Genomic DNA, 27,677 nt, shown 5'->3' with positions numbered 1-27,677 from the left:
GAAGTTTCTCTGGTCCTGGGCCAGACGCTTCTCCAGTCAGGCCCTGCCTCGGGCCTGACCTGGCCCTGGCCCTACCTTGTCCCTGGCCTAAGAGCCAGCGAGGGCTTGATCTGTTTCATTCAGAGCAACATGAGAGGGGCCTTGGGACCGGGGGCTGTAAGCCCCTGACCTCCAGGTGAACCCTGGATGGAGAGGGCATGGAGAGGAAGGATAATTGGGCCAATTTGTGACTGTCTGACCAAGGTGAGCGTGATGAGAGCAGAGCGGACCGGGCTGCTGTGAGTTGAGTTGGTTTCTGTAATGGTGGGGGAGGGGTGGGTGGGTGGAGAAGAGAGGAGGAGAGGTAAGGAGAGGAGGTTGAGGTACGGAGAGAATGAGAGGTAGGGAGAGGAAGAGAGGTATGGAGAGAATGAGAGGTAAGGGCAGGGAGAGGAGAGGGGAGAACGGCAGAGAGGAGAATGGAGGAAAGGGGAGGAGAGGTGGAGATCATAGGTTTAATCCTGTGATGAGGGCCTAGACCACAGTTATGTCTTTCTCTGGAGCTCACATCAAACATGGTGACTCATCTCCTCTTGCCCCCAAAATACTCAACAACATGATCTTACCAGCCCTAAAATACAACGCTAGACCAGACAACAGCGCAAAACAAACAGACAATCAAACACAGCAAAACCGCACACTAAACTGACATCAGCGGACTGTTCTTTGCTGGTTAATCAAGCTAAAAACGTTTGCCTACTCACTGCTGAATAACTAGGCTACCCCATAGGTCATGGTCATATAGTCAGCCATGTTGGAAATAATTATGGTAAATGATATGTGGATTGTTTCGCCTTCAGAAAGATTTGTGCGTTATTGTCCTCAGTTTAGTGACCTAGATGACCCTGGCTTAGCTGACGTCTGAGCGCTTCGCTTTCTCGAGGTCACACCGCTTCTGCCGTGTAGATGGAGCTCTCGAGCACCGTAACAGGAATACCCTCTCCGCGCGCCACCGTGAGCTTTCAGTTTAAGCGAGGAGGAGAGAGGATGCCACGGCGTAACAGACAGCGGAAACATTGAGCCTGTCAGCTGAATTTTATAAATATTTTACCGATACATATAGGTGGTGACGGATACTCCATAAAACGCGCAAATTCTGTTCATGCTACAGAAAAACTGTCTCCCCTTCGGAAAATATAATTGTAACTGTAGGAACTCAACAATCGATAATCTACAAAAGTGATTTAGGCAAAATGAAGAAGAGCACTTTGGCCAAACGGGTAAGGTATCAATGTTACTTTTGCACGTCGCTTATCGTGTGTTTTGTTTTTTATTTTTAAAAGCAGCCTACATCTCGAAAGGCAATTCGAACCTGATGCTCGGATTCGAGCGAACGCGTTTGGCACCAGTGTAGTCGGCTATTGCGGACTGGGGCCAGCGGTAGGCAGTGAATCGGAGGTGATGCGTACATTATAGCCCAGCCTATAGCACTTAATGATTAGACAATGGTGTTTGGGCACCACCATACTCATGCCATATTAAATCTGTAGCATCAGTATCCTTTTGTGCCATGATGACGCGGATGACACCTTACCCCTCCGTTCTCGCACTGTACATTATCTATTGTCTTTGTGGAAAAATACACACTGTGAAAAAAAGCATGCGATTGAAATAATATTGTATTCGCCACACCCAGAAACTAAGATTGTAATTTTACGCACAGAAGGGCGCACCTTTTTGTTTAAAGACGCGAAAAAGGCCATATGTCGCGAGCCAAAGGGACAAGAGCTTTTCAAAAAAGCGCTGTTTTCCCCCCAGAACTATCACAAACATGTTACGCAAGACAAACTAGGTTTTAACGGCTTAACTCCACTTTGATCATGCAGGGCCCCCAAGATGTCAGCCAGCTGTCCTCCCAGACAGATAAAGTCGGTTGGATTCGCAAGTTCTGTGGCAAAGGAATTTTCAGGGAAATCTGGAAAAACCGTTTCGTGATACTGAGAGGAGACCATCTGTACATCTCTGAAAAAGAGGTATACTCGCGCGCGCGCGCGCGCGCACACACACACACACACACACACACACACACACACACACACACACACACACACACACACACACACACACACACACACAGACCTCATCACAACACATGCTCCAACTTCAACTAATGGGTCCAAACTGTCAAACGTGTGTTGAGCGTTGAATGAGGGAATGGGAGGTGAGTCGCTGAGAAATCCTTAAGTAAACTTTGTTCAAAACAAACTCTCGCACGGTTGCACAAAAGGGACACACATTCCTTTTGTCCCCGTCAGCCTAGCTCAGTGATCGCCGGAGTTAGCATCACGACCTCTGAATGTTTCATGTGGGCCTTAGCTGTGTCCTCCCCAAGGAGCAGGGCTCGCGTGACTGCCTGAGTCCTAAGACCCTGACGAGATGTGAGAGCTGAACGGGCCATAGGAAGATGCTGATGCTCTGCTACTGTAGCTGTGAGGAGAGAGGGAGGTAGAGGAGGAACAGGCATGCACAACACACAAACACACGCTCCCGCCGTAACCTGAGTCCAGTAGACAGATGCCCACATAATGAGACTGGAGGCTGTATGATGACGGTCTCTGAGTTAAGCCCCTAAGAGGACAGATTTGGGCTGGAGGTTCACCTTGATCAGTGTGTCTCCCTTCATCCCTCTCTCCCACCCCTTCTCCCTCCCTCCCTCCCTCCCTCCCTCCCTCCCTCCCTCCCTCCCTCTTTCTCCCACCCCCCCTCTCTCCCTTTCGCTCTCTCTCTCTCCTTCTCTCTCCCTCTCTCCCTCCCTCTCTCCCTCTCTCCCTCCCTCTCTCCCTCTCTCTGTGATGAAAGACAAAAGAGGATGATAGCTTATGTTCAGGTCAGGGATTGGGAGGGATGGAGGGTGTGAGCGGAGGAGAGTGGAGGAGAGCAGCTGAGTAGGAGAGGAGATCACTGACACCTGTTAGCATTGCAGTTCAGTGTACAGGGAGACACCGGGGAGAGAGAAGGAAGGAGAGAGAGAGAGAGAGAGAGAGAGAGAGAGAGAGAGAGAGGAAGGAGAAGTAGGGAGAGAGAGAGACATGCAGAAGAGATGGATAATCAGAGGAACACGATGATCTTCTGTGGGCTCCAGCTGCACGCCAGCCCAGATTCGGGATGATGTAGCCTTGATTTGTGCTACTGTGCGGCCCTGATCCTCTCCCTCCCTCTGCCCTCAGCCTGCAGGCTGAGCAGGCAGCACGCGTCAGGCATTAAAACAAGTGTCGGTGACACAGCTGTGTCTCTCGCTGTGCTGCCCTCCATCCCCTCACGCAAAACAAAGCCCGAGAAAATGTGTGTGTGTGCACGTGTATTCATTTGTGTGTGAACATGTGTTAAAGGGTGTGTATCCACGTGTGTGTGGACATATCTGTATGATTGTGTGTTTGTGTACGTGTTGTCAGTGTGCGCGTGTGTTGCTGTGTGTGTGTCCATGTGAGAGGTAAAGACACAGTCACCTTGCTTAGTTACGAAGGACATCACAGCATTCCTGTTTGTGTAATTGTGTGTGTGTGTCTGTGTGAGAGGCGTGCATGTGTGCGTCTAGTGTGTGTGGGGGTGTGTGCATCTGTGGGTGTGGGTGTGTTAGTGCCCATGGTTTGTTATCATTCAGATGTGAACTTTGTGGACTAGTAGCTGAATTGGGCCGGAGGGGCAGAGAGAGGAGGGAAAACAGGGGGAGCGGAGAGAAGGAGAGGGGAAGGAGAGAGAAGGAGAGGGGGAGAGGGGGAGCAGAGAGAAGGAGAGGGGGAGAGGGGGAGCAGAGAGAAGGAGAGGGGGAGAGGGGGAGCAGAGAGAAGGAGAGGGGGAGAGGGGGAGCAGAGAGAAGGAGAGGGGGAGAGGGGGAGCAGAGAGAAGGAGAGAAGGAGAGGGGGAACAGAGAGAAGGAGAGGGGGAACAGAGAGAAGGAGAGGGGGAGCAGAGAGAAGGAGAGGGGGAGCGGAGAGGGGGAACAGAGAGAAGGAGAGTGGGAGCAGAGAGAAGGAGAGGGGGAGAGGGGGAGCGGAGAGGGGGAGAGGGGGAGCAGAGAGAAGGAGAGGGGGAGCGGAGAGAAGGAGAGGGGGAGCAGAGAGAAGGAGAGGGGGAGCAGAGAGAAGGAGAGGGGGAGCAGAGAGAAGGAGAGGGGGAGTGGAGAGAAGGAGAGGGGGAGCAGAGAGAAGGAGAGGGAGCAGAGAGAAGGAGAGGGGGAGCAGAGAGAAGGAGAGGGAGCAGAGAGAAGGAGAGGGGGAGCAGAGAGAAGGAGAGGGGGAACAGAGAGAAGGATAGGGGGAGCGGAGAGAAGGAGAGGGGGAGCAGAGAGAAGGAGAGGGGGAACAGAGAAGGAGAGGGGGAGCAGAGAGAAGGAGAGGATGACTTCTTCCCCGAGTGGGATGAAGAGAGGAGGAGCTGCTCTCAGAACAGAAGGGAGCACATCGACTCCACGGACGATCCCTCCGTCCTCCTGTGAAGTAGCTTCTCTGAGGAGATTCACCACAGATTTACAATCGATTGACAGGTGCCCTTTTAACTGGTCGTTGGATGTTCCTAAGTCACTGTGCAACTTCATTCTGGAGGCGTTCTTCAGGGTGGGATTCAGAGTCCGTTGTCGAGGGTCGTCGCTTTGAAATCCTGCTGCTGTTGTTTCTCAGACGCTGTCGTTTGGTGGCACAGACGAGGGAGTTCACAACCCTGGACAGCTGGTGGCATCTACACGCACACACACACACACACACACAGCCCCTCTCTCCCTCTCACAGTCCTCAAATACTACTAGTCCTCTCAACCTCCAGTCAGAACACCGAGGCACCAGTGTCCTGCCCTGGGAGTTCACAGCTCTGAGCGGTACGGTGTGTGTAGTAGTGTGTATGTCGGGGGCGGGGGGGGGATGCGTTTGTGTTGCAGGAAGCTCTGTGCATGGAGGAGGCTGTGTGGGGGTAGTCCGGAACGTTGTGTTTCAACAGAGCTGCAGAGTTTTCGGCATCAGAGTGAGAGATGACTGGAGAGCTTCTGTCCGCCTCTGCTAGAGAAGTGTGTGTGTGTGTATTGGGGAAGGGTGGGGGATGTGTAGGGTGTGCCTGCATGTGTGTATCTGTTCCTGTCCTGGAGATAACACCCTGGAGGAACACCTCGGCTGTCATCGCATACTGACCTCTGATTGGACGAGAGAATGCTCATCTCATGCAACTTTAATGAGAGCACTTGCTGTTCCCTGGCCTGCTGGCCTTTGATTGGTGGGCTGGCCGGGGAGGGCCGGACCGGGGCTGTAAGTGGTTCCTCTCTTCAGACACCAGTGATCTGTGTGAATTATGGATGAGATCTCAACATTGTGTTTATATATAGAGAGATGGAGGTGCAGAAGGGTTGGGGGATGGAGGCAGAGAGGATGAAGGAGAGACCGAGTGAGAGATGGATGCCTGAATGGAGTGATGGCAGTGAATAGATGGACGGATGGAGTGGTGGACATAGAGGTGGAGAGGGGAGTTATTCTTAGAACGGATGACCTCAGGAGATCAAAGTGAACTTCAACCTGGACACCAACTCAAGAGCTTGGGAATTGGTTGAACAAACATATAGAATGATTTATGATTGGTTCATGTCAGACAGCGTAATGGGTTCAACGGAGGGCTGTTGTGATTGGAGGGCAAGGTTGTGTTGCCGGGGGAAAGGAGGCAGAGGTTATGATTGACTAAGCTCAGTGTTTATGACTGCTGAGGTCACGGCACTCTAGTTTGGCCTATACACTGTATAGATACTGTACTGATATAATTATGTAGAGGCTGTTCTGATTGAGGAACAGCAGGGTCTGTAGTCACACACACACACACACACATAGCTGTAAACAGCACAACATTTTCCTGTGTGAGGAAGCTCCTAATCCATTTCCGTTACTTTAATGCTAACCTGGTTTATATAGCAGACCAAAGCCTGTAGCCTTGATTACAGGGTGTTACTGCTGCACATTCGCACACACACACACACACACACACAAACACACACACACACACACACACACCCTAACACACTCACACACACACCCTAACACACTCACACACCCTACTCTGGAGTAGGACCAATCGGTTAGCGCTCCAGGGCTCTCCCTCATCACTGTGTGTATATGTGTGTGTGTTTGAGAGCGTTTGTGTGTGTGTTTGTTTGAGAGTGTGTGTGTGTGCGTGTGTTTGAGAGTGTGTATACGCGTATGTATCAATTAAAGTATCTTTGCATTTCAGGGATGTGATGCTAGGTTATTTTCAGTGATGAGGGATTTGACTTGAAATCACATACACACACGCACACACACAGACCTAACACCGTTTTTCCATATAGCAGTCAGGAAGTGAAATATTGATGGGATGGTTGTCTTCAGAATGAATCCTCAGGGCTTCTTTTGCTCCATATTAGAGTTTTGTGTGTGAGTACGTGTGTGTGTGTGCCTGTGCCTGTGTGTGTGTGTGTGTCTGTGTGTGTGCTTGTGTGTACGTGTGTGTGTGTGTGTGTACGTGTGTGTGTGTGTGTGTACGTGTGTGTGTGTGTTTGGCATCAAAGAGCTGCTGTCCTGACACTACAGAGAGAGAAGCAGCACAGTACCCTACTGTGATCAAAGATATCTCCACACATACACACACACACACACACTCTCAAAGCAGCCTATGATGCCGTAGTAGTACTCTGTTACTGTGCCGAGGCTGAAAGTATGATAGCAGACACACACACACACACTCATACAAACACAGACAAACACACAAACACACACACACACTGGCACATACACACAAACTCAAACACGGACACACACCAAACAAAACAGCGACACGAAACCCAGCCGCTCACATCAACCATGACCCCAAGCTCCCTCTGTGGTGTGTACAGACACTAATGTGTCCCGGTGGGAGTCCTGAACCCTGACCTCGCCCTTCAACACACACACACCCCATACACCCTCACACACCACACAGACACACGCACGCACACTTGCACATACACGTTAGCTGCTGTCTGTCAGGGTGAGGTGGGGTCGATGTGTATGACCCGGGTGTCGCTGATTAGAATTGATCTGCCTTTAAATGAGACGCTCTGGTCTGGGTCTCTGGAGAGGGCTGAGAGGAGGCTGGGGAGGGTCTCACACACACACACACACACACACACACACACACACACACACACAAACATACACACAGAGACACACACACACAGAAACACACACAAACATACACACAGAGACATACATAGACTCACACAAACACACACGGACACACACAAACATACACACTGAGACACACATAGACACACACAAACACACACAGACACACACACACACTCACAGATATAGACACACAAACAGACACACACACAAACACACATACATAGACACAAACACGGACACACTTATACAGACACATGCATGCACATCTGTCTGTGTGTATTATTTGAGCTGCTATCTGGTTGGTTGAGCATATTCTGTGTGTGAGAGACAGAGTGGGTGGATGTGTGCGAAAGAGAGAGAGAGAGAATCTGAGTGAGTGTGTGTGTGTGTGTGTGTGTGTAGGGAAGAAGGCCCCTGGGTGACTAGAGGTAATTAGTCTTGTCCCTGGGGTTAAACTGCAAGCCTCCTGCTGTAGTGCATCATGGACTGTGTGTGTGTGTGTGCCAGAGTGTGTTTGTGTGCGAGTGTGTGTGTCGTACGCAAGCAAGTGTGTCTCTGTGACGGCAGATGGTGAAGGTTTAACTACAAATTGACAGGAGTAATTTGCCTGCTTGTACTGTATTGACGCGGCTCCAGCTGCCCCATGTCGGCCTTCATCACGAACGTTCTCTGCCTTTTATATAACCTGGTTACACACACCATCTCACTCCTGGGTGTGTGTTTGTGTGTGTATGTGTGTGTATGCATGTGTGTGTGTGTGAGCGAATGTGTGTATGCATGTGCGGGTGTGTATGTGTGTGTATGCGTATGTCTGTGTGTGTGTGTGTGTATGGGTGTATGTATGTGTCTGTGTGTGTGTGTGCGTGCAGGTGAAGGATGAGCGTAAGGTGCAGGAGGTAATCGACCTGGCGGACTATGAGCGCTCAGAGGAGCTGAGGAAGGCCAAGAGCCGCAGCAAGAAGAACCACAGCCGCTTCACCCTGCTACGCTGCCGTCAGCCTCGGAACACGGTGAGACCTGCTGCCCAGGGAGGGGAGGCCGGGCTGGGCAGGGGAGGCAGGACAGCCTGGGGACATGGTGAGGCCTGCTGCTCAGGGATGGGAGGCCAGCCATTATCTTATGTGCCACACATACACACACACACAAACACACAGCTCCTCGTTGCCATGGTTTCCTTCTCTCTTCTTCTCTAGTTGGTGTGTTTACAGGCTTTTGTTTTTGTACCATTAAAATGGTATATGAATGTGTGAATACACACACACACCCGCACCACAACCAGACAGCGATTGTGGGATTCCTCCCTAGTATGAGTAATCCAGAGAATCTGATTAGCTCATCAGCACAACTTCTGTCAACCGAAATTCTCCTCCTCCCCGGCCCCCGGCCCCCGACCCCCGACCCCCAGCCCCCGGCCCCCCGCTGGGTTTGACCCTCTTCAGCTCCCATCAGCCTCACCACCTGCTGCACTTCCTGCTTGTCAGAGTGTGGATGGTCTCTTATCATTGGGTGTGTGAGATGAGAGGAGGTGTGTCTCATACAGACCAGTGGAGGAGCTGAGGTTAATTGGATTGGGTCTGAATTCGAGCTCTCAAAACCAGCCTTAATGATGCCTGAGACGTCTTTTCTAGAAGCTTAGAGATTTAGCCCCTCTGCTCAGGATAAGAACCAACTTAAGCCCAGTGCCTTGTCAAGGTTTTTATCCAGGTCTTCTGTGTGATTTAGGCCTGATCAAGTTCTTTACTCCTCTCCCTCTTCGACATCCTCATCCCTCTCTTTCCTTTCCTCTCTCCTCCTCCTCCTCCTCCTCCTCCTCCTCCACCACCTCCTCTTCACCTTTAACACCCTCCCTCTCCCCTCCTTTCCTCCACTTTCCTCCCACCACATCTCTCTGCCTCTCACACCTCCCCTCTCTACACTCCTCCTTCTCTCCTCCTCTCCACCTCTAACACCCTTCCTCTCCCTTCCTTTCCTCCACTTTCCTCCCGCCACATCTCTCTACCCCTCACACCTCCCCTCTCCACACCTCTTTCTCCCTCCTCCTCTCCACCTCTTACGCGCTTGCGCTCTCCTTCTCCTCTCCTCTCACACGGCCCCTCCCTCCTCTCCTCTTCTCCTCGCTTTTCTGACTCATCCTTCCTCCGTCTCCTCTCCTCGTCTCCCACTCTAACCCGCTCTCTCTCCTCTCCTCCTCAGGCTCCTAACCTGATGTTTCTGGCTGTGAGTCCTGAGGAGAAGGAGTCTTGGGTCAACGCCCTCAACCTTGCCATCGTCAAAGCCAAGAACCGCATCCTGGATGAGGTAGGTCTCTCTGTCTCTCTCTCTGTCTCTCTCTTTGTCTCTCTCTCTCCATGTCTCTGTCTTATTCTCTTTCAAGCTATCTTTCTCTTTGGGATCTCTTTCATTATCCATCTGTATCTCTCCCTCCTTCTCTATCTCTCTTTTCCCCTCTCTTTCTCCCTCCCTCTCTATCTCTCTCCCCCCCCCCCCCCTCTCTCTCTCTCTCTCTCTCTCTCTCTCTCTCTCTCTCTCTCTCTCTCTCTCTCTCTCTCTCTCTCTCTCTCTCTCTCTCTTTCTCTCTCCAAGCTCCACAGCTCTCCTTGCTCTTTCTTCTTCCATTCCCTTCATCTCATTTACTTTGAGGAACCGTGCCCCCCCCCCCCCCCCCCCCAGACTCAACACTGTCCCTGAGCACTTTCTCTTAAAACTGGCAGACAGAGATGAAAGCAGCCTTTTGTGTGCGTTTTAGTGTGTGTGTGTGTGTGTGTGCATGCGTGCGTGCGTGTGTATGCGTGTGTGAGCATATGTGTGTTTGCGTGTGTGTACACACAGCACTGTGCTTGGAGGGAACTGCATGCCCTGGAGGTGTCTATAGTAGATCAAAATGTTTCCTGGGTGAACCACCATCCACTGGGAAAACAACAGTCCCACTTGTTACCCCGCCCCTGCCAGCGACGCCCACCTGTTTACCAAGCTCACCTCCGTTGCAAGGTGACGCCTTCCTCCCCCCAGGACCTACTGCATGATCAGGGGCAGATCTCCAGGGGGCAGAGATGGGGGGGAGAAAGGCACTCTCTCTGCCAGAGAAACACAGTGGTGTTTATATGTGTGGGATCTATCCAGCCAGCCATCCATCTAGTCATCCATCCAGTCATCCACATATCCATCCATTGTCCAATCGTCTGTCCTCCTTTATCAATCTGTCTCCCAGGTTGTCATTCACCCATATTTGGTGTCTCCCAGGTGACTATTGACAGTCTCCATGCCTGTCTCCTAGGTAATCATCCAGGAGGAGAGTGTCCTGGTCCATCCGACCCGAGACCGGGCCAAGATCCCTCACGGGCGTCGTCTGCCCACCAGGGGACACCTGCTGGCCGTGGTGGGTACTGCAGCCCACATGAATCCCACACAAACGGTTAAAAAAACGGACTGCCTCTGTAACTGTAGCCTGTCCGCTTCCTCCCCAGGCCTCCACTTCCTCTGACGGCATGCTGACCCTTGACCTGGTCCACGAGGAAGACGGCTTCTACCAGGAAGACATCGAAGCAGGGTTCTGGGGGCGGGGCTACCGGGTCGACCAGGACTGGCATCGGACCAAGGGGCGTCAGAGAGCGGGAACGGACGTCTCCAAGCTGCGCGTGACCTCCAGGGAACCTCGTATCAAGACAGGCAGCCTGCCTCGCGGGAGTGAGCTCTCCTGGGGAAGGCACGGCACCAACCACCTGGATGGCCATCCCCAGAACCAGGCCCAGGCTCATCCCCAAGCTCGCCCACAGCCCCAGGCCCAGTCCCGCACCCCCCAGCCTGGGAAGAGAATGAGCATCCAGGGCAGGAGCCGCTGCGCCTCCATGGACGAGGTTCTCTCCTCCAGGCCGGTCCGCTCCAGGTCCGACCTGCGGCCCCATCCCAGGGAGGAGGGGGTCCAGGCGGGCCCGGCGGCCCAGGCCGAGGGCCCCCCCGTGGGCCAGCTCCAGAGCCTCATCGCCCAGAAGATGCAGCGCGCCCAGGAGCTTCTGGAGGAGATGAGGCTGCAGGAGCTTCAGCGCGCCCGGGGCGGCGGCGACTCAGCCTACCTGAAGGGTATTGACTCGCCCCGGCTCCACCACCTCCGCGGCTCCGACTCACCGCGCTCCCGCTCCTCGGGGTCCTCCCCCCGCAGCCGGAGCAGCGACTCCCCCCGGCTGAGGGGTAAAGACTCGCCCAGGCTCCGGGGGAAAGACTCGCCGCGGGTCAAGGGGAAGAGGTCGCGCTCTAAAGCCACTGACTCGCCCCACTCCAAGGGCGGCGAATCGCCCGTTCTGAAAGGTAGCGACTCGCCACGCCTGACAGGCTCTGACTCACCCAGACTTGGCAGCTTTGACTCGTCTCTTCCCGGAGAGGCAGACTCCGTCCAGAAGGCTCCTGACTCTCCTCAGGCGGGTGAAGTCTCAGACTCCTCGGCCCGCAGGAGCGAAGACTCCCCCGGTCTGAAAGGAACTGACTCGCCCTGCCTCATGGGCTCTGACTCGCCGCGCAGCAACGACTCCAACTCGCTTCCAAAGGGCAAGGAGCCCCTGGGGGCGGCCGGTAAAGACTCCCCGAGAGCTCAGGACTCTCCCTCTCTGAAGGGCTGTGACTCGCCTCATGCAAAGCGTGTCGATTCGCTGGCCTGCAAGGCCCCTCCCCCCGGGGGCGAGACGTACGAGGTGGAGCGTCGGCGGGCGGAGGCGGAGCGGCTCCTGGAGGAGGCGGTGAGCTCCTGGAAGGAGGCGCAGGAGGTGCTGGAGGAGGTGAAGGAGCTGCAGACGCAGACGCTTCGACGGCGACGGAGGCGGACCTCCGGAGAGGCGGACGCCAAGGACACGCCCCCCCCCGCCGTCACGGGACGAGGAGGAGGAGGACACTCCGTGATTTTTGCGTCGCCAAAACAAAGACTGCGATCGGGCGAAATATTGCTAGTTCTTCCTGTTGTGAAAACGCACTAGAGAGGCATGATGGGGCTTCTGCACATTCTCTTTATATATATATATGTCACTTCTACAATATTTTGTCTGGCGTTATTTGCTATAAATGTTCAAACACAAAAGGTCTTGAGTGATCTGGCCCCCTTCGAACAGTCCCTGCCCAGACAGTCTGAACACGGACAGTCTGTTATGCCGGATGGGCATAAAGTGTGATGAGAGGATGAGAGGGAGGATCAGAGGATGAGAGCGTAGAGGAGAGGATGAGAGGGGCGAGGGGGAGGAGAGGATGAGCCGACGACCGTGTGGGACGAGAGGATCCGAGGAGTGAGGGGGAGGAGGAGGAGGAGGAGAGGGGGAGGGGGAGCGAAGAAGAGGACGAGAGGAGACGATGACCAGGGGAAGGAGGGGAGAAGGAGGAGGAGAGGTGTGAGGGGAGAAGGGGAGACGTGAGAAGGGAGCTGGAGGGAGGAGAGGGAGAGGGCCAAGGGAAGTTGGAGCCCGGCTGGCTGAAACACGCTGCGTGGAGCTCAGGCTGGTCCTGTTCTTTGTTGCTGCCTCTCAGAAGCCCACTCGGGGTGGGGGAGGGGCTGTGGGAACAGGCTGTCCTCAGTACAGGATGGAGCTTGTGTGTGTGTGCGCGCGTGCGTGTGTGTGTGTGGGTGTATGGATGTAGGATCTTGGAAGAATTGGGATGTGTTGCGTGTGTGTGCGTGATTCAGTCCGAAGCTGAGGTGCTCCTATGACACACACGCACACACTCTGCCTGGGGACGATGATGCCACACATGTATTAACATTGTTCTATCCGTCTGATATGTAGGTCGGCTCTCATGTGAAAATGCCTTGTTGCTGGAAACACACCAAACATGGGAGATATTTTTAGAGAGAGAACAGCAATGGGGCTTGTTTAGACATGAAGGAAGTGTGTGACGGAAGAGAGAGGAGGAGAAGTCCCAGAGGGAAGAGTGCAGTTGAGGACTCTCACGCTGTTCACACCTGGAAGATGTCCATGTCTTGTCTGGCTGAGTAGCAACGAAACAACCACCTGCAAGATCAGAGAGGGCTATCTGTCTTCGCGAATCACCTTCTTCAAACCTTCGTTGAATCTGGCAGATGAACCCCAGAGCCCTTTACTTGAAGCAACGCCCAATGAGAACATGTTGTTTACAAACTTCCTGGTTTAGTTAACCAATCAGGGAAGGCAAATGGGTATCAGACCTTCCCTGACTGCACTACTTATATCCATAGCTGATGTTCCATGTTCACATTCTCTGCGTTTTGTTTCCATGCCCATCGCTCCTCCCTACCGAAATAGAACAGAAATCAATGTTCACACTCAGTATCATGTCCTGGGTTTGTCACATGACCGAGTTTCCAGCTTCCATTGGCCAGCGACCAAACAGTGATTCATAGGTCAGTGAGTCGAAATTAACATGCGGTGAGCGTCTCATGTAGGACAGAGCAGTCAGAAGCACTGAGATCACCTCACACACACCCATACACACATACAGACACACATCCATACACACGCACAAACATGAACACATATACACACATACACACACACCCCCATATACGCACACACTGTATACACACACGCACACACCCACACACACGTAGACACACAAATCAAATTCCCGCTGTGGGATACCTGTAAGCTTGACTGGATGAGTGTTTATCCTCAGAAGCAATATTCTGCCACGGTATGCCTTTAGAGAGCACTGCTAACCTGAGACGCTGGACATGTCTGTGTGGAGGGCAGACCAGACCTCCAGGCACTGAGACCTCCTCGAGACCGGAGCCAAAGACCGGCGTGACAGAGACACTGTTCCCAGCTAGCCAGCACTACTGGGTCGACGAACAACAATGGTGGAAAATGACTAATGTATGCATAACTGTGAAATAAATCCTTTACACTGAAAAAGAAAGCTGGCATCCTTTGTCTTTCCTTGTTAACGTGGCATTTTGGGTTTCCTCGGGGGAGGGGTTTTTACATTTTTGATCGCATCACCCGTTAGGATGGAATCCAGTGTTCAGATTTAATTATGGATGAAGGAGAACAAGGAAGCAAGGCAGAGCGCCGCGTTTTAAACGGTGACAGACTCGGGCTGAAACCTTCCGGAAGTATCTGATTAGCATGGAGGCAGAGACGCCTGATGGGCCCCGCCTCACAGAGGAGGTCAGGAGATGAAAGAGGTGCAGGGAATACACACACAAGCGTGAGGAACGATTCCCATCAACTGGTTGTTTCTCTGGTAGAGCGGGGGAGGAGGAGGGGGAGAACTGGAGAGGAATGAATGAGGGGGGAGATGAGGGGGTAGAGAGGTTGGAGGAGAGGATGAAAGGGTAGAGGGGGAGGAGGACTGGGGGAAGGGAAGAGGGGGAGGATGAGAGGGAAGGCAGAGTGGATGAGAGGGGGATGAGGAGAGGATGAGAGGGGGGAGGAGGAAAGGATGAGTAGGGACAGAGGGAAGAGAGACTGAGAGTGTGGAGGGGGAGGAGGAGAGATGAGAGGTTGGTGGGGGGGAGGGGCTGTTCTATTGTGAGTCACCAGCCTGGTAGAAACTGGCTCTGGAGCTGTAACTATATACTCTGTACTGCTATACTTGGACTATTTACTATGTGCTGATAGTAAACTTGAACTATTTACTCTGTACTGATAGTATACTTGGACTATACACTCTGTACTGCTGGTATACTTGAACTGTACACTGACTGTACTCCAAATATAGTTGGACTACTGTATACTGCTAGCAGGCCTCTTACGTTTTATCAAACATTTGGCGTGAGATTACCATACCTGTCATCGTTTGGGTACAAAGATTCCGGGAGACCACGGGGGTGGGGGGTGGGGGCGTGGGTATAACTTGAGACAGCTATGAACTCAGCAGAAAACTTCCTGCACGCCTGCTCCTTGTCCATTCATTCATTATAGCGGGACAAGTTACCCCTTACTTCTCAGCTTGAGAAGTACAAGGTGTACGTGAGAGTGCACTAAATGGTTGAAATGCTGGAGTCTCACGCCAAAGCATGGGACTTGAGAGCCCTGTGCTATACTTGGACGGTATGCTCTGTACTTCTGCACCACATCCCCTCAGATGCAACGCAACAGAACGTAATCCTTTATCTTTTAGTAAACCCTTTCATCCAAAGCAATGTAGAGAGTTTGAACTGAGAACGTCTTGAGATGCAGTCAAGTGCTCTACAGCTGAGCTGTACCCGGCCCAGACGGATGGAAGCTGACAGCTGGAGTACGGTGCGCTCTCCCACCATCTCGTACGGTCGTGTTCAGGCTTGTCTGGTCGTTCCGGTAGAGTGGTGCCGTCAAGACACCGATGACGTGATCCGCCGGGATATGGGGAACCACACCACGTCCCAGAACGACAACAGCAGCCAGCGATGTGAATCTGCCGCAGGAGGAGAGAACACGAGTTGCTACTCTTTCCTCGGAAGAGAAGGGAGCAGGGGAGGGGAGGAGGAGAGAGGAACAAGGAGAGAGTGTTGGTGGACACGGAGTTTGATCATCTCTGTGGCAACGAAGAGGAAGTGAGGGAGAATGAGGAAGAGGGGGAGTAGAAGGAGAAGGTATAGCAACAGCAACTAAAAATACATCCTGGTTTATTACCCCTACATGATGACAAACCTTGAGCTCATACACACACGCACACGACCGCACGCTCACACTCACACACATTCATACACACGCACACAATGGCACACATACACTCCGACACACGCACATGACCTCACGCACACACACACTCCGACACACGCAAATGACCACACGCACCCACACACACACAGAGAGAGAAGCCGTTCACTGCCACAGTGGAAGAGCTTCGCATCTCAGCAGCTAATGTATCGTTCTATCTCAGATGAACGCACAGCGCACATGCTCGCTTATAAAAATAACATGACAACCAAAGGCTTTTAGGGACACTGGGGGCCTGCATATTTGATGAGCAGCAGTGTGGGACTGTGGTGATAGGACAGCATGCTATCTGGTGGGGTCTGGCCCCCGGGGGAGGGGGGGGGAGGGGGAGCCAGGGCTGGGTGCTCCTCCACCTGCCTCGCAGCAACAGCAAGACAGGGCAGGGCAGAACAGGAGGAGAGGGCAGGGCAGGGCAGGGCAGGGCAGGGCAGGGCAGGGCAGGGCAGGGCAGGGCAGAGCAGGGCAGATCAGGACAGGAAGGCAGAGCAGGGCAAGATTTATCTGTGTGTATAAAACATGTATTTTGTTATATTCTTCATTGTATTGCTGCTTCGTATCTGTACAATTGCGGCTTTCCCTTTGTTACAAGAACACTTGAATTCCCCACAGGATCAGTAAAGGGAAGTAGAATGGAATCGAATAGAACATAAAGAATAGAATAGACTGAAGGTGGGATTCAAACACATGTACACCTAGCTACCATGACACCTTCATCACCACGCGTCTTCCCAGCCTCCTCACTGTGAGCCGCCTCTACACAACATCCCTGCCCCGTCCTCCAACTGTACAGGGTTATTCTGTTATTATTCGAGGTATAGGTTGAGCTATTGGTATAGCTCAGTGGCAGGAGCTTTTGACTGTAGATCAAGAGTTCTCAGGTTCAAAACCCCCTTCTTGTACTTTCATTTGTGCCAAAAGAACACGCAATTCGTTCACGCTAAACGAATACACGGTCACGTGTTATTGTGGAGATCACTGAGGAGCAGTAGACCTGTTCCCGTACCACTACTCTGGAGGGCCCAGGTGTGTTCTGGGTAGGTGCTCTGGGGCGTAAGCTAAACACCCACAGTTAAAGAGACAGATCACTACCCATAATGCCACACTAGCTACCCCCCCCCCCCCAAACCCAACTCATCGCAACTGGATTAAAAACAGGGCTGACATCTTAAAAATACCATCGACTAGCCCCCGGTGCTCACCCTGAATCTGTGTGTGTTCCCAGTGCTCCACGATAAATACATATGGATGAACACAGCCCTGTAGATTCAGGGTTTTCAGTCATCTGTGCTCGTCTTCAACACAGGTCTAATGATGAGAGGGGAAACAGGCTGGCAGAGGAGTTACATCTGCTGACTCTTCATCACCATATGGAGGGCTCCCACCTCCTAGACTCCGCACACCCCTCCGTCTCCTCATGCAGTATGCATGAGCTTGGCGTGGCGTGGACGGTCATTATAATGTTCCATCATAGGAGCTGAAGTGTCTGAGGGCTTTTCCTTCTTGAACGTGCCATGGGAGGAACATGCAGGGACTGTGCCTCGGCTCCAAACCCCAAAATACCAAATATGCAGTTCTGATCCTCCATTTTTATGCTGTGACTTCTTCATGCACTATTTTTATACCGTTTCGGATAAAAGAGTCTGCTGATGGAATAAAATGTCAAATTAGAGGCCAGGATGATGGCCAGGACAGGCAGTTTCATCTGGGGCGGTAATCTAACTTGTGCTGGCCAATGACAGGGGCCCTAATCTGTGATTGATTGGTGCGTGATGCATTCGGAAGGGTCCTATTGGAAGGTTACAGAGACCAGGTGGGGTCTGGGGCCATGATTGGGTGAGGGAGGGGGGAGGGGAAGGGATAAGTCTATGGAAGATCCCGGGGGGGAGAGGACTCTGGGGGGAGTCTGGGGGGTGAGGGGATAGGGGGTTTTAATAGAAGGGTGGGGGGCCTCTAGGGGATTTAATTAAGGTGGGGGTTGGGGTGGTGGGGGGGGGGGCACAGCTGTTTGGCTTGGTCCCTTTGTGACATGTAGAATCTTTTAACAGGCGATAATTTGGGGCAATTTGGAGTTTGGAAAGAGCGGAAGGGATGGAGGAAGAATGGGAATGAGAGATGGGGGAGGAGAGGAAGGGAGAGACAGATAAATAGAGAGAAAGATGGGGGAGAAGGGGGAAGGCAGGGAGAAAGAAACAGAGAGATGGGAGGGAATGGGAAAAAAGAGAGAGAGGGATGGGAGATGGGAGAGAAGGGGGAGGGATACAGAGAGAGGGGAGAGAAGGAGGGAGAGAGAGATGCTAGAGAAGGTGAAGATGGAGGAACAGTATGTGTGCATGTGTGTATGTGTATGTGAGAGAGAGATGTACACAGATAAAATGGGCAACAGAGAGCGAGAGATGAGACAGAAATTCACTGTGTCGCACAACAGAAGGCAAATGTTGCTCTTTAGTCTGAGTGATCAGAGGCCATCTCAACCTGGGACTCCATATAAGGCTTGGACATGCCCTTGCACTCTGATTGGCTGCTTCACTAGGATGGGAAGGGGCAACAGTGGGGTGAAAGTGTATGTGTGTGTGTGTGTGCATATAATGTATATATGTGCACGTGTGTGCGTGGAGGCGTGTCTTTGTATGCGCATGTGTGTGTACATGCATGCAGGCGTGCGTGTGTTCCACAGCTGGAGGCTGCAGCATGTGTATTTGCTCTGTCACAAGAGTTGTCTTAGGTACAACCAGATGTCTCCATATCGTGTATTTCATGGAACTGATGAAATATTCAACATTTCACCGCCCGAATGCAGAGATGAAACCGGGTGTTAGAAAAACGGACTCACACGGCGCTAATGTATAAGTCTTGTTGTGTCCTTAAAGGCGTTATCTAGGTCACTGGAGTGTAGGTTTATTGCAGTGTTTAGCCTAGCTACAGACATAAGGATATGTTCATTTTGACCTCCTCTGACCCACCCGTTCAATTATGTCCACGATAGTTTAGCGCTTGTACTTTTGCAATCCTACCCGCCCTCTGTTATTCATTCTTTTGTCCAATTAAGAAGACATCATGGGGCTTTCCAACGATGTCACAATGTGAACCACCTCAGAAATAGCCAAGTCATGCTAGTTTGTTAATAAAGTTTGATGCATAAATTTAAAACAGAAGACAAACCGTGTTTTCATGTTTCTGTCCCTTGAAATATGTTTTTGTGATGGAAATGATCAGGAGTCAGGAGGCTAACCTTCTGTCCTCAGGAAACTGTTGACTACGGTGCGTAGGCGTGCAGAGAAGAGATAAGACTGCCGCTGGTATCCAAGGCATCAGAGCACCAGGGTTCACTCATCTCCTCTTCATTCAGCTCTGCTCCTGCCAGGAGCACAACCACTCTATTGTCATTTAAAAAAAACATTTGACTTTAGCAGAAGCGTTTACCCAAAGAAACATACAAAAGGGGGTTTGAACCTGGGGCCTTCATGATCTGTTGTAAGTGCTCTATCACAGAGCTGTACTCATCCCAGACAAAACATCACAGCCCCGACTGTCATCTTCTCCCAAAACGTTTGTGCCATCATTTACATTTTAGTCATTTAGCAGACGCTCTTATCCAGAGCGACTTACAGTAAGTACAGGGACATTACCCCGAGGCAAGTAGGGTGCCTTGCCCAAGGACGCGACGTGCTTTTGCACATGCGGGAATCGAACCAGCGACCTTCTGATTACTAGCCCGATTCCTTAACCGCTCAGCCATCTGACTCCCATCACGGCGGTCCTGTGAGGTGAGCTGTCGAGGCCATCTTCATCTCCTTTCTTCCTCCAGACTACGGAGACAGAGACAGAACGAGGCAGTTAAATGGTTATGGCGCCCCCTGTGGGTGAAGACACACACACACCTTCCAAACCTTCCACCTTCCTCCATACAGAGCTGGAGTGATCAGAACCAATAGGGGCCAACCAGCTTCTGATCACAGTGAAGTTTAATCACAGAGAGGCGTCCTGGAACCAGGATCTGTCTGATTGGCTGAACATCTGGATCCTTGAGTGGAGAGAGAGCTACTGTAGAAAAACACAGTTTAACTTTCTGGACATCATTTTACACACCATTTCTGCTATGCTTGACAGACGATGACAGTATTAGAGGGACAGGGAGAAAAGGGGAGAGGATATGCAAGAAACATGTATTGATTTTTTGGATACGTGTGCACGTTTATCATTTCATTTATTAACTGTAATTAAATCAAAACTTATAAATGATGAAGTCCATCTGCTTCCCTAGTTCCCTAGAGTCGGTTCTGAATACTTACAAGAAACAAGTCATCAAGTGTTTTGAGGTGGGATTGAGTTTCGCACAAGCTCAGGCAAGGAGGGAGATCCGTACAGTCTCAGCTGGTTCACAGACCTTCCAGAGGAATAATGTCATCATCTACCAAGGGTATCTACTGACAGTCTTAAATCCAGCAGTGATTACATTCTGCGTTTGTAGATTCTGTGGATGTGCAGGTATCGAGCGACATCACTAGATAACAGACGCCAGCTGGTACTCCCTGTTTCTCTTCCTGCTCACAGGGTGATTTCATCAGGTCACCAGACAGTCACGATCAGAGGCAGCAGGCTGTTTCCTCTGCTTCTTTTGAAGTTGTGCCCTCACAAAGTCAAGATGCATGTAGGTTACATACTGATGAAACATTCCTGAGGTTTTGATTAGTTGCCAAGCTCATGCAGAGCTAATAAACATTGTTATGATCACAATATACACTTCTTTATCTTTAACCTCGGGCAAAGCATCAAATCATTTGTAATGAATGAACCCATTAATATTTAAGTATGCAGGTTCAATCTGGTTATTCTTCATGTTCGGTATAAAAACATGAAATAATATAAAAACACTATTACAGGTGTGTAAAGTATGTTATATCCATATATAATTTATCAGTGTTTTATTTATCAGAATTATTATTTAATAGATAACTTTACGAATTCTATATTGCTTCATGATGTCGTCTGTGGAATGAAGATGCAAATGCTGGTTTGTTTTCATCCCAACACTGAGGAGCTTTCCACCACACTGCTCAGCCCACTCCCTCAGTGCACTGACTGGATGCTGTGTTGATGTGGGTGTGTGCGTTTTCTACTGCCTCTGTTCTATTAATGCTATCCTGTTCTGCAATCAATTAACAAACTAAATCCCATCGTTCACCTGGGAATCGAACCTAGGCCCTTTGAGTTACTCATGCCCAGTGAGCCCACACTATCTACCTTTGTAACACTCATGTCATTAGAGGGCATTTCGAGTTGATTTAAGCGAGCGATAATGTGTGTGTAAACAAACTATCTGCACTAGACAGATGTTCTTAATACATAACAGGCATGTGTGTGTTTGTATGTGTGTGGACGCATGTACGTGTGTCTATGTGTGAATGTACATGTGTGTGTGTGCTGGGGGGGGGGGCTGGATGGTGTACAGAAAGAGGGATGATGCTCTGATCCTTTAAGATACTCGTCATTGAGGTCTCGGTAGAGCTGAAAAGATCAGGCAGTGTGTGTGTGTGCTTGTGTGTGTGTGTGTGCTTGTGCATGAGTAGATGTGAGATGAAAGAATTCACCATAGCACCCTACAACAGAAAACGTTCTTTAATCATTTGTTCCATTTCATTATTAATAACAAGACGATCTTCAATCGCCACAGTGATCAAATACTTAACAAATCCCCTTAAAACAGCCCTGCATAGCAAAGAGAAAGTCCCTATGAATTAATTTCCAAACTTAAACCAGAGTGCAAAAGCATTACAGTTTGACCATCCTCCTCTAGGTCTCCTTGACCCTTCCTGTCATTCATACTCCTGTCTTCCACCCCTGTGGGATAAACACTAAGCAGAAAACAGCAGCCGTCAGATCTGCTGTAGAACGAAAGTCATTACGTCACCTTGAGTTGGCCTGAGCCAGCAGGATATTGTAATGCAGTCAGGAGAATTCTCAATGATTTGATCATCTCTATCGCCGTTCTTGTTACACTTGCTGTGTTTACACTTGTGACAATGTACCCATGAGTAGCATCGGAACGATAAGAAGTTGCCTCTCCTCGGTTTTCCCTGAGGTTCCCTTCTCCTCTTCTCCTTTCCCGCTCCCCTCCCCCCCTCCCCTACCTCCCCCCCTCCCCTCCCTCTCCCCCTCCCCCTCTTCCCCCTACCCCTCCCCATCCCCCTCTTCCCCCTACCCCACCTCCCCTCCTCTCCCTACCTTCCCTCTCCTCTGTTTCTCTGAGGTCTCTACTATATTTCAGATCATTCACCTGTTCTCTATCCTTGCGAGTCTTATCATCTGCAATGAGAGACCAGTGACACAGCCCTGCTTGCTTTTAAAAAATGCTGTCTCTGGCAAAAAGTACGTTCGATAAATACCCTAATAAAACATCACTAACTGGAATGTTCGGCGTTGGTCAAAGTCTTTCTTGTGTAGAGACAAACAGTGTAAACAAACAAATCTGATGATTCAACTGAGGGATTCTGGGAAGTGCATCCGTCTAATGCTCCACCTAAGTCGTTGATTCTGCATGTCCATCAGTGCAATTTAGAAAAAAAGGTTCAGTCTTAGCGACATCTGCCTGAAACCAGAGAGCCTCTTCTCAGTGGTCTGCCAACGGTCGAAGGCGGGGCAATGTAAATCCATTCTGCCGTTTGGCCTCAGTTGATTGGTTCATAGGCCGCAGGCGTGGGTGTGGCTTTCCCGCGTACGCAGACCCAGACTCCGCCCAGCAGGATAATCAGCAGAGGACTACCCAAGCCCACCGCCATGATGGTCAGAACCAAAGTAGAGAAGGAATCCATGGGAGCAGAACCCAGACCCACCAGAACGGTCCTGGAGAGGAGGGAGGGAGATGGAGAGGAGGGAGATGGAGAGGGGAGGGAGATGGAGAGGGGGGGAGAGAGAAATGGGAGAGAAAGGGAAGGAGATGGAGAGGGGGAAGAAAGAGATGGAAGGGAGAGAGAGAAGGAGATAGAAGGAGAGAGAAAGATGGAGAAGACGAAGAGGGGGGACACAAAGGGGTGTATACAGAGAGCAGGAGAGTTCATCAGAGTGAGGATAGAGAAAAGGAGGAAGAGGGGGAACGGGAGGAGAAGGGAGGGAGCCAGGAGTGAGAGGGGTAGATAAGAGAAACAAAGTCGCTTTATGAAGAAAAATACCTTTTATACAGTTACAAGGGGACCTGGTGTGTGTGTGTACGGCAGGAGTCCCTACCAGCTGAGGTAGTTGGTGGTGTTATAGTAGGGGTCTCCAGTAATACTGAAGGAGATGTTGAGGCCGGTGGTGGGGGAGTGGGAGCCCTCCGTGTAGAAGGCCAGGACCAGGCCAGAGGGTGGGAGCCGGGCCAGGGGATCTGGGAGGGAGTGGTGGCAAGGGGTGGCGTCCTCAAATACGGGCTTAGCTTTCCGATAGGCTACGGGCTTCCACTGGGCGTAGCCTAGCCCAGAGGACGAGGAGTTGGGGGGAGACGACACCCACTGAGACACCTTGGAGGAGGGAGAAACGTCAACAACCAGCAGGCTGAGGAATTAGGACAATGGTGGGACAGACGGACAGACAGGCAGGCAGGCAGACAGACAGTAGAGGGTCAGACAGGCACAGATAGACAGACAGACAGTCACCTTGAATATAGACGGGGTGTACTCGTCATCGATGGAGCGAAGCACGTCCACTCTGCTCATGGGATAGGCTCCGCCCACCGACTGCAGCTCCAGGGAAAACCTGGACCCATTGGATCGTGGCTTGACCCCGTCGAGCCGCACACTGATCTGGGAGGAGTTTGCGTTGTGTAGGAGGCTGGGCCAACCCTGCTCACGCCCCGCCGCCTCGAAGGCTGAGAACTAACAGGAAGAAGAGAGGCTTCATGAGCCAAAACAGTCTGGCGACACTTTATCTAGTATGTGACAATGAGGTTACATTAACTACCATGTAACTGAAGTAACTATATGTATATCTATATTAAAAACATTAGAGGTTCATAGGAATTATGTAATTGAATTGGGTAGAATATTATATAGTACTAATAAGTCTAAGAGGTATAGGTTATTACAAAAGTGTAAGAAGGCAGAGTATGGGGCTAAAGGGTTGTAAAGGGGCTCTTAAAGGTTGAGTTATCATAACAAGATCGTTGTTGACATCTGCTTCGCCCTGCTATGTTGTTACTATGGGTGTTGCTTTGTGGTTACGTGGTAGTTAATGTTACCTTCACGTAAAGTGTTAATAACAGTGCTACAGGCTTTAAAGACTACGATTTCCACTTTCCTCAGTATTCTATGCTAATAATCCAAAGTGGCTTCTTGAAGCTCATAGCGCAGTTGGCTGCCAGCCCAACTTAGCCCCGCCCACACAAAAAATTGGTCGGGAAGTTGGGTCTGGAGGGGCTCGTATTGGGGACAAACTATATAAGACCAGGAGCTGGTCGGACCAATGAAATTGCCAGGGCGGGCTTTATATGATGATGGACAGAGGATCAACAGTAACGTAATCAACAACGTCACGAAAGAGCGCTTAGGTTGAATTCGTTTTCAACAAACAACATATTACGTTGCTCTGATTGGTTGTAGGTCTATCCAATTGAGCGAAGAGGCATTTGTTTTAGAGTTCGGTTGAAACACGCCCCATAGTCACAGCCCAATGGAGAGTTCTCAGACTCATATTCTGCATATTCCATTGCACATAGGATATTATGGCGGTGACCTTAACAACGACGAAGACTCGTGCAACACTGTGCCACGGGACAATGAAGGCTGCGGTTACATTCACCTTCAGACAGAGGGAGCCATTGGAGAAGCTGTCCCCGCCGTCGCCTCCGCACAGCAGTGCAGTGTGGGAAACAGGGTCCAGCGTGGCGTTGAGGTCAGCCCAGGTGAACGTCTGCAGCTCGTAGGGGGCCAGGAAGCTGGAGGGGGGCACTTTGGAGGGGTCCGCTGTGTCGTTCACATCGTCGTACTCCCATAGCTGGGTGGCACACAGGGGAGGGGTTAGAAGTGAGGGGAGGGGTTAGAGAAGTGAGGGGAGGGGTTAGAAGTGAGGGGAGGGGTTAGAGAAGTGAGGGGAGGGGTTAGAAGTGAGGGGAGGGGTTAGAGAAGTGAGGGGAGGGGTTAGAAGTGAGGGGAGGGGTTAGAGAAGTGAGGAGTTGGAAGTGAGGGGAGGGGTTGGAGAAGTGAGGAGTTAGAAGTGAGGAGTTAGAAGTTAGAAGTGAGGGGACGGGTTAGAAGTGAGCGGAGGGGTTAGAAGTGAGGGGTTAGAAGTGAGTGGACGGGTTAGTGAAGAGAGTGGTTCAAAACTCTTTGACACACTCAACAGTCGTAATAACACCTCACCCTGGTAAAGACGACAGCGTTACTGTAGAGGATGCTGTTCTGTGGCTCCACCCTCAGGCTGCCGGAGGTATTGCGAGCCAGGAAGGCACGCCAGTCCACCTCCAGAGTGGAGGACGAAGAGTTGGTGTGCACCAGAAGCAAGGCCGGCGCTCCCTGGCTGCAGAAGAGGTAGTGCAGCGTGTCGTTGACACCCTCGGCCCGCGCGTGCACCAGGCCAACACCAGGGGGCGGAGTGAGCGAGGGACCGAGACCTGGGTTCAACTCCAGAGACACCTATGAGAATCCAGTGATAGAGATGGGCCGTAAGGTGAACCCTGTTCCAGTCGATTGTCGATGCGTCTATGTTCTAAGCACAACTAGTTTGTTCAGAGCGTAATAGGCTTTTGGTGGCACGGTTCGACAGGTGATCATTCAAGAGGAGATAAAGATTGTGTAGATGCCAGACGGTGGAGCGGGAATCATTTACTAAAATACTTTTCGTGGTTCACCTTGCGGCCTAAGAGGCACAGTCACCAGCACCAATGCGTGCTCCAATACGTTGAGAATCCACTAGAAATCTATATAGATAGAATAAACAAATGCAATGTATGGACTTTCTCTGCTAGTAGCTTACTGATACTTGTTCATGGTTAAATAAACAGGGGGAGCACGCTTCACTCAGAAAGCTGAAGTAAAGCAATGAGCAACATTGTTTTAGTGTCATTACAGTCTATGCACAGCAGGCTAGAGATCTGACTGTTAAGTGTTTGATGGTCGAATACATGTTGACTACCCTTCACGTTAGCCCAGACGTCTGTCTCATCTCCGTTCATATATGAGAGCCACACGAGCAGTGAGCTGTAGGCTACAACACCTACTGTAGCATCTCAGAGATTTATTCTTAAATGCAATGTTTAGATCTACTTGTGTTCTTGTATAAGAGAGTACTATCTAGACTATTGATAGATTCATTCTGTAGTGTAGACAACTCCCTTGATCCTAACTTCACATGAACCGGTTGTATCCAATACATGGACAAAAACCACCTAAAGTTACTTCCCCAGCACTGCAGCTGTTAGGTCATTAAATACGATATAATTGTTTTAGTAAGTGACTCAAACTGGACGGGGACAATCAAATGATGTATAGGAATTTATATAACATTCCGGTGGCGTCAGCTATTGAGACGGCTAGCACAAGGAAGTTAAGTCAGCAAAGCTTGATCAAGTGCCTTTCTCTATAATTTTTTCAAGGAGCTTGGTTTATAATCTCACCTTCCGTCGGTAGCCATCACCCCAGTTCATAAAACACGAGGAAAAACGAACTGTTAAAAGCAAAAACAACACACAATGCATAAAAGTGTATGCTGTCGTAACCGAAGCCATATTTGTTTTGTCTGGGAAGTTGAAGGTAAATCACGTGACGGCTTCCTTGTTGGTCAGCTGATGGCGCGTCATATTTACCAGTGCACAGTTCTCTAAATTGGGAGTGAAGTATACATAATATTTGTTCATGTGAGAAGTTAATGAAGTGTATGGGTGATGATAAACAATCGTATGCATAGGCTAATAATATAGAACATAGAACATAACTTGAAGTCCTTATTTTCCCTGAGAGACATTTGACAACAATCAACGTCTGTGTGAAATTATATATAATTTATAATAGTTTATTTACAGTAATAGACCACCGCCTTTTCACACCTGTGGCTGTGATTAATGAGAACGCATCACCATGACAAACGACACAATAATTTATATTATAGAGTGAGCATTTTCGCGACTTTTGTTTTAATGTATTTGTTATTTTACTATCTTTATTAATCTTTTATTTGAATAGCCATGCAAGTCAATTTACAGTTTATTCTTAACTGGACAGAATGCCTTTGCCACGATCCAAGGAAAGACGAAACTTTCCTCAACCCGTGGCAGAAGATTACAACCGTTGTTGGGATAAACCACTGTCTGAAAGGTTGTATACACTGGTATACCAGACATTTAAAACTGGGTATGTTGATTTTATTACACAGTAAGTCAATGCAATAAAAATATGTAGCCAAGATAAAGTGCATACCAAATTGTCTCTTCAAATATAAGATTTCTGGATGGACCACAAAGTCGAAAATGGCCAACAAGATGTTCATGAGATGTAGCTTGTTATAATGTCACAAGTAATTAATAATGCCTTTATCTGAAAATGGATGAGCTGTGCTGAACTTAAATGTCTGAAATAAAACAATGATGGATGTATTATCTTTTGTTTCTTTTCAGGAAACTGACGTGGTGCCGGTGACTGTGGTTCCATCCCACTGTGACCATGTTCAGAATCAGAAGAATCAGAAGGGATTTTATTCGCCATGAGTGTTTGCGCAAACAAGGAATTTACTTTGGCAGGGAGGTGCATACATTAAACATATAGGAATATTGAAACTTAAATATGTGGACTAACTATACAAAAGGAGCAAAGTCTAGCTAATACTAAGGAGGGTCTAGCTAATACTAAGGGGAATACAAAATAAAAAATAAAATATAAGTAGCCATAATTTACAATCTAACCTAAAATATACAG

The 27,677-nt window shown here is 50.2% G+C and overlaps 2 protein-coding genes across 2 annotated transcripts; one reads left to right on the top strand and one right to left on the bottom strand.

Moving 5' to 3' along the window:
• Positions 1–1,023: 1,023 nt before the first annotated feature.
• On the top strand, positions 1,024–12,369 carry plekho1a (pleckstrin homology domain containing, family O member 1a). Its single transcript, XM_047019449.1, has 6 exons — positions 1,024–1,259; positions 1,866–2,012; positions 8,020–8,160; positions 9,344–9,448; positions 10,425–10,526; positions 10,615–12,369. The coding sequence occupies exons 1-6, from the start codon at positions 1,233–1,235 to the stop codon at positions 12,109–12,111; spliced, it is 2,019 nt and encodes a 672-aa protein (XP_046875405.1). The 5' UTR covers positions 1,024–1,232; the 3' UTR covers positions 12,112–12,369.
• A 9,918-nt stretch (positions 12,370–22,287) lies between these two features.
• LOC124467069 (glycosylated lysosomal membrane protein) lies at positions 22,288–26,522 on the bottom strand. The gene is made up of 6 exons (XM_047019169.1): positions 26,384–26,522; positions 25,131–25,403; positions 24,571–24,765; positions 23,430–23,648; positions 23,023–23,294; positions 22,288–22,641 (listed from the first exon to the last, which is right to left on the bottom strand). Exons 1-6 carry the CDS (start codon positions 26,492–26,494, stop codon positions 22,467–22,469), a joined length of 1,245 nt encoding a protein of 414 aa, XP_046875125.1. The 5' UTR covers positions 26,495–26,522; the 3' UTR covers positions 22,288–22,466.
• Positions 26,523–27,677: the final 1,155 nt, after the last annotated feature.

Source organism: Hypomesus transpacificus, chromosome 4 (genome assembly GCF_021917145.1).
Source record: "Hypomesus transpacificus isolate Combined female chromosome 4, fHypTra1, whole genome shotgun sequence".
Taxonomy (NCBI): domain Eukaryota; kingdom Metazoa; phylum Chordata; class Actinopteri; order Osmeriformes; family Osmeridae; genus Hypomesus; species Hypomesus transpacificus.
This window is presented reverse-complemented; position numbering and strand designations above follow the sequence as displayed.

Excerpts from the sequence above, each read along its gene's own strand:
- plekho1a (XM_047019449.1), top strand. The coding sequence starts at position 1,233 with ATGAAGAAGAGCACTTTGGCCAAACGG. Across the intron at positions 1,260-1,865 it reads AGAGCACTTTGGCCAAACGG|GGCCCCCAAGATGTCAGCCA; the intron begins GTAAGGTATCAA and ends TTGATCATGCAG. Across the intron at positions 10,527-10,614 it reads GGGGACACCTGCTGGCCGTG|GCCTCCACTTCCTCTGACGG; the intron begins GTGGGTACTGCA and ends CTTCCTCCCCAG.
- LOC124467069 (XM_047019169.1), bottom strand. The coding sequence starts at position 26,494 with ATGGCTTCGGTTACGACAGCATACACTTTTATGCATTGTGTGTTGTTT. Across the intron at positions 24,766-25,130 it reads ACGCTGTCGTCTTTACCAGG|CTATGGGAGTACGACGATGT; the intron begins GTGAGGTGTTAT and ends TGTGCCACCCAG. Across the intron at positions 23,649-24,570 it reads ATGGCTCCCTCTGTCTGAAG|TTCTCAGCCTTCGAGGCGGC; the intron begins GTGAATGTAACC and ends TCTTCCTGTTAG.